At 42.9% G+C, this 16,337-nt stretch overlaps 1 protein-coding gene across 4 annotated transcripts in view; it reads left to right on the top strand.

Moving 5' to 3' along the window:
• The first annotated feature begins 728 nt into the window (after positions 1 to 728).
• Positions 729 to 16,337, top strand: part of FRMPD4 (FERM and PDZ domain containing 4) — a 310,340-nt gene continuing 294,731 nt past the window's right edge. For 3 of the 4 annotated variants that reach the window (XM_061459908.1, XM_061459909.1, XM_061459912.1), the window contains exon 1: positions 739 to 1,375. In XM_061459908.1, the coding sequence (XP_061315892.1) occupies positions 1,335 to 1,375 (41 nt within the window). In that variant the 5' untranslated portion in view covers positions 739 to 1,334. Of the gene's footprint in view, positions 1,376 to 16,337 lie in introns of all 4 variants that reach the window. The other variant, XM_061459914.1, reaches the window with a different exon arrangement.

Below are 16,337 nucleotides of genomic sequence, written 5' to 3' on the forward strand. Positions count from 1 at the left end.
GTAGAGCTTGTGGGAAGACGTATTTGAATTTTACTTACCTTTCTTACTTACAGGAAGCTTACAGAGAGCTAAACTCCAGTGTCTTTTTTGAAGCCTAATGCAGGGCAGAAGCATAAGGCAGCGTGTCTCTACTGTTCTTGCATCAAGACATCCGGACGTGTCATTTTTCTACAAGACGTGATATGAACAATGCTTGATTTTAATTAGTTGCCACAAACTAGCCTTACCATGTTTCCATCACAACGAGGGCTCCGTTCCTCCAAGTCTTTTTTCCGGCACAGGTAGAGAGGTCCCAGGGTGGTACCACCGCCAGGCGGTGGACTCGAGCTCTGCCCATCAGCTGTCCACCGTTGGTGGGTGGTGAGCACCCTGTGCGAGGCCTGAAGCCAACGGCCCCTTCCACCCGGGAGGGAAGCACGGCCAAGTGCGATCGCCGAGGGGAGATCGCCGGGAGCGGGGCGAAGAGGCCTTTGCTTTCTCCAGTTTTGCTTCGGAGGAGGACCCTGGGCTGCAGTCTTCCTGCAATGTTCAGGGTGCTGCTCTCCGGCTGGGCAGTAGCCGCGTCTCCCACACCGGGGCTGCCCGTCCCCTCTCCCAGCCGTGCCTCTCCCTGACGAGCAAGCCAGGGGAGGGCACCCCCTCAATGCCCGACCCCCTGCCCTCCGTTCCCGCCGCCGCCGCTGCGGTGGCCCTGCGGGGAGTCCCGCAGCGGCGTGAGGGCAGCCAGACCCTTTCGGCCCCCCGTCCCGCTTTCGGCGGTCTCGGGGTGGATCCAGCGGGCGGCGCTCGCCAGGTCCGCCGCCGCCTGCGCCCTGCGCTACCCCTCAGGAGGGGGAGACGTTGCCGGCGACGGGAGAAACTCCCTGCTGCACCCTCCGCCTTCCTCAGCCCCCCCATCCCCACCGCCTTCCTTCTCTGGGGATACTGCAACGAGGCAGCGGGCGGCGGATCGCTGCCGCCTCCCGCTCAGCAGCTTCCCGGAGCGCTGCGGGGCCCGGGCGGAGGGCAGCCCTCCTGACCGGCAACCTCCTTCGCCCTCCCGATTCCTTGAGTTACATCAGGGAGGGGGCAAGGCGGCAGCGAGCGGGGCGGCGGGGAGGGGAGAGCAGAGAGCAGAGGGGGAGGGCTGCGCGCTGATGAGTGCTGCTCCTGCGAGATGCTGCACGCCCAGCTCCCAGCCGGAGGGGGGTAGCAGCCTCTGTCTCCGCCGGCTCCTGCTGTTGCAAGGGCTGTTGCTGCCGCTGGACGCAATCTTCTCCCGGCATGGAACTGCTTCTATCGTCGCCGCTGCTGGAGTGAGCGAGTGTGACGGGCAGAGCTAGCCGGCTGCATGGATGGATGTGTTTAGCTTTGTGAAGATTGGGAAGCTTTCCGGGTAGGTGTTTGCCGCCGCCACTGCTGCTGCTGTTTCGCGACCGGCAGGCGTCCCGCGGCTCCGGGCGCTGCCCCTGCCCGGCGGAACAGGGGGTGGGTTGCCCGGTGTGGGGAGCGACCGAACCGCGCTCAACTTCCTGGGCAACGGGGCTCGGGGTGGGGTACTGGGCTGTCGCTGCCCCGGCGCTGCCGGGGCCGGTCCGAGTGGTTGCTTGCCTTCTCCCTTCCTATCGGATAAACGTGCGGGTCCCGCGGCGGTCGCTTCTTGCCGCGGTGCGGCCGCAGTTGGGTGAGAGCCGTGCCCGCCTTGGGAACAAGGGCGTAAAGGGGTGACGGGAGCGGTTCTGAGAATGCAAAAGAGGCAACGAGAGCCGGAACCAGGGCGGCATGAGGGGGGAATGGTGGTGGTTTGAGGTGTGGTGGCCGCGTTGCCTCCGCGGGTGCGGAGAGGATAGCTGTCATTTGCCGAGGAGGGGGGTCGAACTTCTGGGGCACCGGGGCACCGGCTGACAGCGCCTTGCCGCTGGTGAAGGGGCTCGCCCGGCCCCTCCGCTTCCCTCCCGGGGTACGCGCTGCCTCGGACGGTGAAATCGTACCCGTAATCTTAACGGTGCCCCTCTGCCGTTCCACGCGGTGATGGGCTCTGGGGCACGAGTGGGTTTGGCGTCCCTTATGTCCTGCTTGTAAGGCATGTACTTCTCGTTGTGTAAATGAGCGGTTGGTTAGGATTGTTTTTGCTTTCCGAATGAATATGCCTTTTAATGGCCTCGGAGTTGAGGTCTCAATCCGTAGACTGTTGCATTTGCAGCTGGTGGCCAGGCCTGAAGCTGCATAGATGGATCAAGAGGCACAGCAGTCCTCGTTGAACGTGTGCTCACCATAGTTAAATGTGACCAGAGGAAGCCCCTCTCAGTAACAGGGAAATCGTGCTTTATCTCGAAAGTGTGTAGTATAAAAGTATTCAAGTCTCAGGATTTTTTTCAGGGTGCTGGTGCAGGTAATCTTCCTAAAGGATTTAGCTTTGATCACAGTAACAAGAAGTGTTTCAAATTCTTATGATTCAGTGGTTCCTACACCATAGTTACCGTATCCTTTTCTGTTCATGAAGCACATATGAGTCTGGAATTGGGTGCTGTACAAAAGGGAGAGAGGCCTTGTCAAGGAAATACAAAAGCTGGCTTGCTCCAGTGGCGCTCAGGTAGGGAGCCTGTCAAAATGACAGATGATCTTTAAAAAACAAATACAGCATTTGTTACAGAACTTACACAGCGCCACAGGTGCAGGCGTGGCCTTTATCCCCCCAAATTCCCACCATTGCACCTGGCTGTGATTACAGCTCTGCTCATGGCGATGCCAGTACAGAACAGCTGCTATCATTCAAGCACATCATTGTCTCATCCTGCTCACAGCAATTTTACACCATGTGACAGCTACAACACTAGCAGCTTGCTTGGTTTTCTTTGGGTCGTCTTACCGGCCGATACCGCTAGAGCTGCAGCAGCAGTAAGTACAGGGGAAACTTTGACAAGAAGAAAAAAACGCTCATACAGATAAGGAGCAGGTAATGTAGAATATTTATTTCCAGGTAACTGAATTACTTGGCTTCTCCTATTTGTTTGGAAACAGTGTTTTAGGAAAGGTCCCAGATTTTTGTGTCTCGTTTGAGCTAGAATCAAGGGTAGAGAAAGGGATGTGCTGCTTAGAGATGTTACTATGTAAGGTACGTGGCAGTTTTTACACACATGTATATATTGTAAGTTTTGGTCTTTGTTAGTGTGTATAAATTCTGTAGCTTTCTACATACTTGAAGATGCTGCTGTTGCCAATGATGAGATTTCTATTTAACTAAAGGCGGATCATACTATTTCTCCAGAAGAACCTGGAAGTTCTTTCAGAAATCCCAAGTTTCAAAGCTTGTATCTGGCTTCACTTGATTAAAGGATGAGAAGTACTTAGGGACTGATTTTGTCTTGTAGATGGCAGTAAATCATTTCTGTACTGAGCCCTCTTTTTGTTCCTAATTTTCTGGTTAAAAGACCTAATAGTTTACATAGGACTTTACTTGCTGTTTCCTTGGTAACAGCCAGGTATCTGTTCCAATTTTATGAGAGCTTCATGGAGCAGGCAGGTTCTAATGTATATCCCACTTTTAATCACTCTGTGTTTGGGTTGAAAACCAGTTTGTCTGAAAATGCCGGTTCCTTCTCTGCTGTTAGAAAGAAGGCCTTCCTGAAAGAAAGGAGTGAGGTGGTAAGCAGTAAGTGGGAGTGCGATCTCACAGGCACATAATCTACAGAAATGCACTTGGCTGGTGCTGAACTTTTTATGACTTTTTAATGGTTTTCCTTTTTTTTTTTCTCCTAATTTTACTTTGTTGTGCATTCAGATCTCATTTTAGGTTGCAAGTCGCTATTACGTTTGTAGTCTGCAGCCTTGATTCTGCAGGCAGTGGCACAGATAAACTCTGTTATGCATGGCTACTTAAAAGGATACTTCTTAACGTCACTGTATCATTTTAACTGATATGGTGAGAATTTAAATTTTGCCTTGATCAATTAATGTATAAGAGCAAAAGCTCTTATACAAAGCTCTTATCTAGGATAAACTTAAGATGGGGTATAAACTTTTAGAAGGTGGCTACTGGATATAAAATTCTACATAGTGTATGTAAAACATTCTTATGTTTTAATTATCTGTGCAGCTTTTTTATATGATACCTCTGTGTGTAGGGTCTTTTAGAGACTCACTTATGCAGCAACTTCAGCAGTTTTCCACAGTTGCTGGGTGAGCGGGGAATATGGGCATAATCTGGAAATGGGATGTGTGCAGAAATGAGAGAAAACACTAGACTAGTTTTATGACAGATGTGGTCTATGGTAATCTTTTTCTTTCTTAGCCTTTGTAGATCATTATGCATCAGATATAGATGCTTCATGGTAAGGGTTCTGTTGATTTCTAAAGATTGGAGATACCCATCTGACACTGAAAACAAAAATATTGTATAGTAATACCGGTTGCACTTTCACCGGTGTAGCCTCTCTCCCAACCCCTTTTTGGAAATTCACCAACCTAGTAATGGTCTGATATAATTGTTTTGGTATAAATATTGGGGCCTCATTCTCTGGAGAAGGAAAAAACAGCAAACAACCCTTTTCTTGTAGTGAATTTCCAAGTATAGGAATGATTGACAAGCCATGCTTAACTGATCAGTACTCTGATGTGAAGCTGTAAAAGGCAGGTGAATAGTTCTGTAGTGTGAGCTGCATAAGCATGTGTGGCATGTGGTAGTGTCTGTAATTTGGCAGGGAGGATCAGTACAATAGATAAGGTGCACATGAAACCTGCCAGATTAGGTTGGATCAGAAGTCTCTCTTGCCTGATATTCTTTCTTAACTGCTTTTAGCAGCTGCTTGGAGAAAAAGTAGAATGAGCACAGGTATGAAGTGGTGATATGAGTGTAGGTATCGAGAGTGGAGAAAGTGCTGAATATGAAATGGAGTGTTTTCAGATCAAGGTAAATCTGTGTAAAGGGCACAGTGCCAAGTTTCTAGGCTATACTGGACAGATGAACTATGAAACAGTAGGTCTGAATAAAGAATGGAGGTTAGCAACAGTTTAAGCCTGTATTCATAGAATATATTTTTAGTTAGAAAATCTGTTTATTGGGAATGGCTGTTCTCATGATGTCTGTAGATGTTAGTCCTATTTCAAAGCTTTCATAGCAGGATATAAAACTTTAATATGGAAAGATGCTTTAACTAGATACCACCTGAATGTGACTGAGTGGGGTAGTGACCCTTCAGAGTTGGGATGTACAGCTCCTGTAACAGTGCCAAGTAACGTTAGATAAAAAATAACGTGACTGTCCACATGAGTGGCCATCAGTCTGTAAGCTGTGGCAATACTGGTAAGGGTAGGTTGGACATCTCTGTCACACAGTTAACTTTGCGGGAGAAGTTCTGAGCTCATCCAAACCATTTGTCACCAGAAAGGAATCCTACCCAAAATCAGGGCTGCAGTATGGGGTTGGAAAGTGGAAATCTGCACTACCTCATTAAAATTAATGGAGAGTTAGCCCTGTATAACAAACAGAAGGATACCAGCAGGACTCGGACCTGTCCTTAACAATGATGCTAACTTGTGGAAAGTGGTAGGTAAATTTATCATACCTGGATCATATCTTTACTTTTCTGCTTGTATTTTGCATTGCCATCATTATTGTTGTTCAAATGTATTCCTTTAAAAACTGGATGTGAATAGCCGTATCTGTACCTTTTGGAATCAGCTTTAAAACAACAGCAGAACAGTCCCATAATCCTGCAAGCTCTTCTATTCAGAGAGCATTAAAATATGGTGGTTTTTTTTTTTTTCCTGTGATGATGCTAAACCTGAGCCCGAGTTTCTCACTGAGGAGGAACCTCTTACAAAGTTCTTTATCATTGGACTGGATAAATTTTCCATTTTTGCCTCTTATCTTTCCATAGCTGAGCATCTCTAATTGAGTAGATTGACTTGATACCTGCCGAAACATTTGGGCTTTTGGGTTCTTACTGCTTATTAAAGTGACGCATGTCTAAACAGACTCCAATTTTTGAAGTCTTCTTCTTGTGTTTTTCAGCCTTTGCAGCCCTGTACTCATCTTGTTCTCTCCAGATACTCTTTACATGTCCTGCCAAACTGGTGTGAAAGGTTCTCTCCTAGATCTGTCTTCAAATCTAACAAACCATAAGCTGTGTTTGTAGATTCTGAATATTTGGTTCTGCTTTTTACAGGGAATAAGGTTGCTTGGCTCCATGGTTTAGTTATTTTTATGTGGCCAAGCAGATGCACATTTCCAGATTTAAGGTTCTGAGGTAAGTCAGTCAGTCTGTTTAATTTTTTTTTAATTTTTTATTTTTTTTTAGGACTTTGAGAAGATTTTGGGATGCTTATCTCTCTTTAGTTTATCAGCATAGCATCTTTCTTTCCCTGTGATTTTCCTTGTCATGTTTTTATTTCACTGTGATGTTTAAGAAGCCATCCTAATGCAGAGACAATTAAAAATGTGCTTAAGTTACTGATGCTATTTTACAGATAACTTTTAGAACAATTTTTATGAGTACCCTTTGAAATGACAATATCATAGTTGGTAAGACATTTTCAGTATTTACAAAAGACTGTGTCAGTAAGAAAGCCTATGATTATCCTTTTTTATGCCTAAAGGAGGTAATTGAATTCTGAAAAGGATTTTATTATACTGGATGATAATTCAAATAACCATGAATTAAATTCACCTTTCTTTTTTTTTCTTGAGGACTGCATTACATTTAGTGAAATATTTGTCTATTCACATTAATATAAGAGCTTTACCTTTTCTTATTTGTCTGTTTTGTTAGCTGGCACGTAGCACAATAGACACATGCTTTAACATCTGTAATGTTAGTAATGTTGTATGTCATAACACAGCAGTTTAGAGATTTATTAAAATGATTCCTTATATTATGAACTGTTCTAAACTTGTCAAGTGGCCAGTGAATGATGATGCAATTCTGCTAAATATGTATGTTCTCTAAATGCTGTCTGCCTAGTGATACAGTGCTTCAAAGATGTAACCAGAAATAACCTTGTCTCTGGAAATTTTTGAGAAAGTATGAAAAAGGATTCCACAATTAATGCTTTTCTTTCTCCCTCTTGTATTAATTCCAAAGATGGATTGCAGACTTTAAGAATGGGTGCTCTGATTTAAGAGCAATCATAACACATGCAGGTTCAGTATAATAGTTTCATTTCTAGAAGGTCTGGTCTTTGACTTGCTTTTGTTTTCAGTCTGTGATGTCAAATCCCTAGTGACATGGTTGTATCAAGAATCTTGGTGTAGTTTCTTTTTTAATCATAGCTTGCATCAGTGTCCTTGTCTGTTCACATTTAAGTCAATCTGTTAATATTCTCATATGGTTTGAGACAACAGATAGAAAAGGTGGGATTTTTTTTCTTTCTTCTATATTTTTTGCGGGTACCAGGAAGAGCCTGAGGTGTTTTATAGTTTTTTCTTTAGGGTGTTTTTCTTTCTTTTTTTTTTTTTTGGCTTGTTTGTGATTTTCTTGGTGGGTTGGTTATGGTTTTTTAAGAAGCCTGCCTATCTTTTCAGTCTGACGATTCATGTATGAAATTCCAGTTAAATTGAAAAAAATTCCTTAACCATAACAGTAATACAAAATGAGGGCGTGTTTCCATATTTTACAGCATTCTAGGTCATTATGGAAGTGGACCAAGCTGTTCGTAGAAAATACAAACCGTAACCTGAAACAATGAATAGATAGTGCTCTTAGCTCTTCTGGTGATGTGACAGAGAAGGGGTATTTTATTGCTCTGGACCACTCTTTCAAGTAGTTATGTCACTATGGAAACTTCATATCTGTCTGGTGTGATGAACTGAGTAAGGTCATCTAAAAGCTACCATCACCTGTAAAATGAACCATTATCTGGGAAGGGTCTGTAACAGCTGAAGACAAGTAATGCAAAAAATCAAATGTGAGGAAGGAAAAAGTAATTCTGGTTTCCATTCCTACATACTGTGTCATGTACAAGTAGCTCTAGTAAAGCTCTATTAAACCAGATGAGACCATCCAGGTACAAGAATTACTCATTTTCAAGAATGTTTGCACGTAACCTATTTAGGTCTACTACGTTATGGAAACTTTTAGTGCTGATAAGGTATCTGTTTAAATATTGTAAGGACATGCCTTGAACAGGAATGGACTTCTGATAATATGAAATTGCACTTAACGCTGCTTTTTATATTTATGAGTTATTGTGATTAAAGTTTTCCAGGTACCTTGAAGAAACTTGTGAACTCAAAAGGTTGTATGTTTATTGACGGCATGTTTGAAGACTTTTAAAAGAATCTGTGAGACCCAGTTTCTGATAATTTTTCTATTGGCTAGAGATGAAACAAATAACAATACCAATCGTATGAATTTCAGCAATTAATTGCACGTTAAAATACTAGGAAATTCAACACTACTTAAAATCTAAAGATGTGAAAGTACATTGGAACTAGAAATGTGAAGTACTCCAGGACTCCTTTCTGACCTAAATCAGGACCTGGTGTTGTAGAAGTCTCTACTGGTATTCCTGTAGTTCAGATTCTATAGAAACTATAGAACCAGGAATTTATTTTCAGTATTTTAAATTTCTGGTTTTATAGAAATTATTTTTGTTGGTTTTAATGACCAATGAAGAAGAACTTAACGATGTTTTGAATGGCTAAGAACACCCTGAAGAAGTAGAATGAGTTTGGTAGTGGGTAATGCCAGGCTGCACCCTATTAAATAATTTTCACTGATGACTTAAAATAGGAAAAGGATGTGGTAAAAAGCTGATTAGTATATTTGAAGTAAACTCCTTTGTGAGATTTATTGCTTGGGCAAAAATAACTTCCTTTGATGTTAAGGAAAACAGTTATTGACTTGGGTGTTTTCACAACTGGTTTAAGAGTTAATAGCTTGTTGTGGTTTAACCCCAGCCAGCAGCTAAGCACCACACAGCCTCTTGTTCACTCACTCCCTAGCAGGATGGGGAAAAGAGAATTGGAAGCATAAAAGTGAGGAAACTTGTGTGTTAAGAGCAGTTTAATAATTTAAATAAAAGAATAATAGCAACAATAATAGTAACAATTTGTAATGAAAAGGAAAGAGTAACAGGGAGAGAAATAATGCCCAAGAAAGGCAAGTGATGCTTACCATGACTGACCGATGCTCAGCCAGTTCCTGAGGAACAGCCTCCAGGCCCACCTTCCCCCCAGCTTTATATGCTGACCATGATGCCATATGATGTGGAATATCCCTCTGGTCAGCTGGCCTCAGCTGTTCTGGCTGTGCCCCCTCACAGCTCCTTGTGCACTCCCAGCCTCCTTGCTGGTGGGGTGGGGTAAGGAGCAGAAAAGTCCTTGGCTTTGTGTAAACAAAAGCTCAACAAAAGCTAAAACATCCCTGTGTCATCAACACAGCATTTCCAGCACAAATCCAAAACACAGCCCCATACTGGCTACCATGATGAGAATGAACTTAATCCCAGCACATAGCTTTAGATGAAACACTTGAAATTGTCAGTGGGGATTGAATGCAAGCCTTTTCATTTTAATTATTATAAAGCTAGTGAGGGGAATTGCTGGGTATCAATTTTAGCAATGAGAATTTGTGGAGATAAGGTTCTGGAGAACAGATGGATATCTTGCAGAACTTTGAGAACCATTGGTAAGAAGATTTGCATGGAGAATATAAGGAAGGTGGAGAAGACAAAGAAGGAATATCTGTATGCTAAACTCAAGTGTTGGGAATGAATCCTTTTATGATCTGGTTCTTGTTAAAGTGTATTTTTGGATTCTGCTTGAGATTTTTGAAGCTTTAAGGGAAAGAGACTTGGGATATTGGAATGTATTATGACTTTTTTTTTTTTAAAGATACAGAAAGTGTGTATGTGTGGATTGATGAAAATTACTTTAGTGATTTACATTAACAATCAAAAAGGCTAATAACGCGTCCCTTCTGTTCTTCAGAATTTATTTCTGTATGTGTTTTTTGTTTGTTTCGGGGGAGTGGGGGAGAGAAGACATAATTCTTGAAAATAACCTCATTTAGGAAGAAAATGTCAGATGAGTATTTGTAAAATTTTGTAGTACTGATTGTATCCCATTTACGATGAAGATTTTCCAGAGGTTTATTGTTCAGTTGAACTATCAGCCTTTCTTGTGTTTACACATTTATATAAAATACTCTTCTGGCATTATGCAGTCTATAAGTTTTTGCTTACCTTGCCTATAGATTTTGCAGTTTCTCTGTTTGTTTTTAATCTTGAATTTGTGGTTTTATTACTCTTGATTTGGCAGTACTCTTATGTTTTGAGAGCAAAATGCCCATTATTCTATGGCAGTAAATGCTACCAGAAGCACTAACAGTTGCATCAGCCATGTAGAACAAGCTAGACGTGTTACAAGTCATAGAATCATTAGGGCTGGAAAGGACGTTAAGATCATCTAGTTCCAACCCCCCTGCCGTGGGCAGGGACACCTTACAGTAAAACATATCACCCAAGGCCTCGTCCAACCTGGCCTTGAACACTGCCAGGGTTGGAGCATTCACAACCTCCCTGGGCAACCTATTCCAGTGCCTCACCACCCTCACAGGAAAGAATTTCCTTCTTATATCCAATCTAAACTTCCCCTGTTTAAGTTTTAACCCCTTACCCCTTGTCCTATCACTACAGTCCCTAATGAAGAGTCCCTCTCCAGCATCCCTATAGGCCCCCTTCAGATACTGGAAGGCTGCTATGAGGTCTTTGTGCAGCCTTCTCTTCTCCAGGCTGAACAGCCCCAACTTCCTCAGCGTGTCTTCACGTGGGAGGTGCTCCAGTCCCCTGTTCATCCTCGTGGCCTTTCTCTGGACTTGTTCCAACAGTTCCATGTCCTTTTCATGTTGAGGACACCAGAACTGCACACAATACTCCAGCTGAGGTCTCACAAGAGCAGAGTAGAGGGGCAGGATCACCTCCTTCAACCTGCTGGTCACACTCCTTTTGGTGCAGCCCAGGATACAGTTGGCTTTCTGGGCTGCAAGTGCACACTGCTGGCTCATGTTCATTTTCTCATCAGTCAAAACCCGCAAGTCCTTCTCCTCAGGGCTGCTCTGAATCCCTTCTCTGCCCAACCTGTAGCTGTGCCTGGGATTGTTCCTACCCAGGTGTAGGACCTTGCGCTCATGAGCTGGCATCAGCCCACCTCACAAGCATGCCAAGGTCCCTCCGGATGGCATTCCTTCCCTCCAGCATATCAACCGAACCACACAGCTTGGTGTCATTGGCAGACTTGCTGAGGGCGCACTCAATCTCACTGTCCATGTCAGTGATGGAGATGTTGAGCAGGACCGGTCCCAACACCGATCCCTGAGGGACACCACTCGTTACTGGTCTCCAGCCGGACATTGAGACATTGACCACGACTCTTTGCATGCGGCCATCCAGCCAGCTCTTTATCCACCGAGTGGTCCATCCATCAAATTGATGTCTCTCCAATTTAGAGACAAGGATGTTGTGTGGGACAGTGTCGAACGCTTTACACAAGTCCAGGTAGATGACAACATCTGCTCTACCCCTGTCCATCAGTTCTATAGCCCCATCACAGAAGGCCACCAAATTGGTCAGGCAGGATTCCCCCTTAGTGAAGCCATGCTGGCTGTCACCAAGCACCTTGTTGATTTGCATGCGCCTTAGCATGCCTTCCCGGAGAATCTGCTCCAAGATTCTGCCAGACACAGAGGTGAGACCGGGTCATCCGTTTTCCCCTTCTTGAAAATGGGGGTTATATTTCCCTTTTTCCAGTCATTGGGAACTTCACCTGACTGCCATGATTTCTCAAATGTGATGGCCAGTGGCTTAGCAACTTCATTTGCCAGCTCCTTCAGGACCCGTGGATGGATCTCATCAGGACCCATGGACTTGTGCACGTTCAGATTTTTAAGATGGTTTTGAGCCAGTTCCTCTCCTACAGTGGGCCCAAGGTCTTCATTCTCACAGTCCCTGCATCTGCCTTCCAAGACTTGGGTGGTTTGGTCAGAGCCTTTGTCAGTGAAGACCGAGGCAAAGAAGTCATTTAGAACCTCAGCCTTCTCCAAATCCTGTGTAGCCAGTTCTCCTGAGAGCTTCCTGAGGGGGCCTATGTTCTCCCTAGTCTGTTTTTTATTTGCTATGTACCTGTAGAATCCCTTCCTGTTATCTTTAATACCCCTATCCAAGTTTAATTCTAACTGGGCCTTAGCTTTCCTAACCTGGTCCCTAGCTTCCTGGACAACATCCCTGTACTCTTCCCATGCCACCTGTCCTTGCTTCCACTTATTATAAGCCTCTTTTTTCAATTGAATTTTCCTCAGGAGCTCCTTATCCATCCAAAGAGGTCTCCTGACCCTCCTGCTGCACTTCCTTCTTGTTGGAATGCAACCCAACCAGAGTTGGGTTGCATCAAGTCTGAGCTGCATGTATTCCACTTGTGTGGAGTATTTGACTGAAACAGAGCAGTAGAGAACTGGAGAAATAGTCCCTATCTAAGAAGATTAGTAGCACCAGGATGCTTCATATCAAGAACCTGAATCCCTCAACAATGTCACTGACTTTGGCTTGCTTTTAATGCAGCTATCACAAGCCTGATTTCTTGAAGCATCAATAAAAGGAGCATAAGAGAGCGGAGATTGCGGTTGCACAGAACAGTCCACTCCAATGATGCTAAAGTTAATCTTTGCTTATGACGTTAGGCCTTTATCCCACAGAGAATGGAAAGTTACTCTAACATCAGCTTTAAGGCCTTGCCTACTCTAGAAAAAAGTAGGCTGTTTATTAAACTCTGCAATACATAACAAGTTGCACAACTTCAGCACAGAAAAGACAAGTGTGACTTTTTCTGACTGTAAGATGTGACTAGTCAAGTCAAAATGTGGTTTATGAGTTCAGGTAGAAATGATAAAAATTCATCTTTTTTTTTTTTTTTTCCTGCCAGTATGTTGTGTATCATATGAAAACTGTAATTTCAACGCATCTGCTTTTCTTTATTTTTTACTTTTTGAAACCTCAGATGTTGTTAAACAAAATGTTAATTTTTATGTTTGAAGAAAAATTATTTTTTTCCAGGGAGAGAGGCATATAGCTTTCTCATGAAGTCGGCTGCCTGCCTAGGTTTTTACTTTGCATTATGTAGTGTAGGCTAACCTGTCATGTTTTACAAGGACTGCATTCTCTTCTGCAGGGCATGCAGAAGAGGGACAGAGAAGAACTGGGCATGGGGAGTGATCTGTACTTGAGTATTCTGTGTGAGGGCAGCGTGAATAAGTGCTTGCTACAGCATGTAACAGGGGAAGAGCAGCAGAGGTAGGAAGAGAGAAGAAACTGAAGAAAGAAAGTTAATGTTATACTGAATGAGGGCTTGTTTACCTTGGGTGAATTGAAGTAACTGTTCAAGATTAGCTGATCTTTATGTGAAGATGAACTTGCATTGTTGCCTGGGTAGGAGTTTATTTGCTCCATAAAGCTGGTTGAACTAACTGGTCAGATGTGCTGCAATTTGAAAAATATATATATATTTTTTTTTTTTTTTAAAGGAAGAAATCACTCCAGCATTGCAATAGAAAAGCTGTTTTGTTTCTTTTTTTTTAAGGCCTTGAGTTTCTTATTGAAACTTTCTTTCTCCAAGAGGTTTCTGGGCTGGGCTTGCCCAAGCTCAACATAAGAAGTAAGGTGGTCCTTGTTTCCCTGTCTGCTGCTTGAGAAACACTGTAATCAGGATGGTGTTTTTTTTCAGAGTGAAGCTCATCCCTTGCACTTGATAATTGGTGAGCCCTGTTCCACACCCCCCCCTTAAATGCAAATAGCTTCAAAATCTATAGTAATTTGGGAGCATGCTTATATTTTATGGTGTCATAAAAATACCCCCCGAACCAGAAGGGATTCTTTTTTCCTTTTTTTTTTTTTTTCTATTGGCATGGGAAAGAATTAGGAGTGGGCCCTGGCACTCGGAAGCACTTGAATGGGACACTGCTGTACTGTGGTCGGCCTCATGTAACTGCTGATGGCTGGAGGCCTCATGAGACTGTGGGGTCTGATCTCTGCTTTCTTCTTTTTCCCCCTCATCTTGTTCCCTGCAGGTCTTTATGTACATCTTGCACCATGGTGAGTTACTTCAGGGACTAAAATCACTATAAAACTGGTTATATGTTTCTTTTTTGCTGACCTAGATACCTAAACTGGCCTGGCAAAAGCGATTGAAACATTTTGTCTTGGGCAGCAAGGTGGAAGGGGAGGAAGAAACATGGGGCTTCTGGCATCTGAAGAGCTTGGATACATTGCACCGCATTTGGTGGTGCGAAGCTGTGGTTAGAGACTTCCAATCTGGGAACAGAGAAGTGGGGAGACTATGTTAGAACCCCACAGCCAAGCGAATCTGGGGAGAGGGGGGTATCCTGGAAAAGGTCCACTGGAGTGGGGATAAACTGCTTCAGCCCCTCTGAAGTTTCTCAAGTCTTTCCTGGCTCCTCTGGATCCTGTTCTGCTGACTTCAAATGACTTGGCTTTGCCTGGGCACCTGTGAAAAGTGCTGGTTCTGCATGCTAAATGCAGCTTTCATGTATCATGCACATGCTGGTGTATCAAGGTATTCTACCCCTGCTTTTGTGCCTTACAGTCTAAAGAAACTGTCTTCCTATTAGCATGAATCATTTTAAAAAGCAGATTTCTTTTCCTATCTTTACCTTACTAGGCAGGATAAAAGAGCTGTTATCCAAGGGATTGATTTTCCTACATTGCTGCAGATGAGCTGTCCAGGGCAAAGGAGAGGTTGTTTAAATTTTGTTTGATTTTTGTTTTGTTTTGCTTTGCTTTATTTTGTTTCTTCATAGCAGTAAGTTTTCAGTTCTATCCTTTCCATGTACATGTTTTCCAGGTTCTGGAAGCTGTCTGAAGAGATAAAAGGTTTCTTTTCAAATGCTCTATTTCTGAATTTTGAAAGAACATCTTACAGAAGCTAGTGTAGTGTGTATCTCTTTGCTGCTTCTGAAACCACAGAAAACAACTGGAGACTATTAATGGCTTGCTTTTCAAATGCTCTTAATTTCTAAGCTGGAAATAGAAGTTTTATAGATGCATTAATTAACCCAATTCAAACAATACGGCTTTCTTTTCTTAACACAGGAGTAAACTTCAAGGAGTTTTCACAGAGTGATTTTTCAGTTCCTGCTATATCTTCTGTCATTCCTTATGTATATATGGCACTTTAGTAGCGCCTTCTTTGTCTGTCATTTTCAAGCTTTGAGGTGTTTGCCTATCAACTCTATCATATCGTTGAAAATGTGGGCTAAGTAAGGTAGTGGTTATGGTGACCTTGAAGGCTACATCTAAAGGATCACTCTAAAAACTCCCCAACTAATTATTCCATTGGAAAATTTGAATTAAGAGCTACTCAATTTCTTTTGGCTTGTTTTTTTTTATTATTTACCAATGCAGAATATTGAAGGAAGTACTGTCAGGATGCACAGTTATAAATACTGTAGGTTTTACTTTATTTTCTGGATGGCTAACACAATGAATCTGGGTGACTAATATTTAGTGTGTCTTAAAGAAAACCACTTTATAAGTAGTATTCTTGGAAAATGAAGCTTGTTTTGTCTTTGTTGACATGCTTGGATAAAACATTTCCAGTATCTTTATTTTCCATGCTGAATATATTGCATATTTGTTTATTGAAAACAAAGTGGATTTGGTTGGTTTTTTTTTTTTTTTCCAAAGCTAAACATTCATTATTATTCTTCTCTTTTGATACCTTTAGTAGGTATTAAGCACCTTAATACCTACAGGTATCATTGAGATCTTGTGCAGGCCTTGTTGAGAAGGGGATATTCCAAAAAGGAAGTGGAAGTGGCAGTGGCAGTGTGGGAAGTTGGCAGATGCTTTGCCCCTGAAAATTGTTACCACACTTGCCCTGTTGGATTCAAGATGTCCATGGGTCCTGGGTGTGCTACCTGTCATGGTGATTGTTTAATGCATTTAATAGTAGATGGCTATGTAAAGGGTAAGGGAGAAACCTTCACTCCAGTTGTCAGTGCAAGCTTTCTGCTTCATCTCAACAGAAGTACTTTGTATTTATATAATGGTAGAATGTTCATCTGCTTTTTGTTGTGTTTTCTAAAGCTCATTTCCACCTATTGTGTTCTGTGGCCTTGAAATGAATAGACAAGTGTATGCTTGTGGAAGTATTTTGCTTTCATTTGTGTACATTAGCCATTAATGTCAAAGCTTATCCCATTTTCTCATGTTAGGTGCTGCTTCTCAAAAAGAGAAATTCTGTTTTCAGGCAAAATGTGTTTCTTTCATAGGACAAGATAAAGCAGTGTTAGTTGATTGTTTTTCTTTATTTTTATTTTTATTTTTACAAATGGTTCCTAGTTCAGTGC

This window comes from Pezoporus flaviventris, unplaced genomic scaffold (assembly GCF_033815535.1).
Source record: "Pezoporus flaviventris isolate CSIRO_AGI_PZ_B2104156 unplaced genomic scaffold, CSIRO_AGI_Pfla_v1 ptg000030l, whole genome shotgun sequence".
Classification (NCBI taxonomy): Eukaryota; Metazoa; Chordata; class Aves; order Psittaciformes; family Psittacidae; genus Pezoporus; species Pezoporus flaviventris.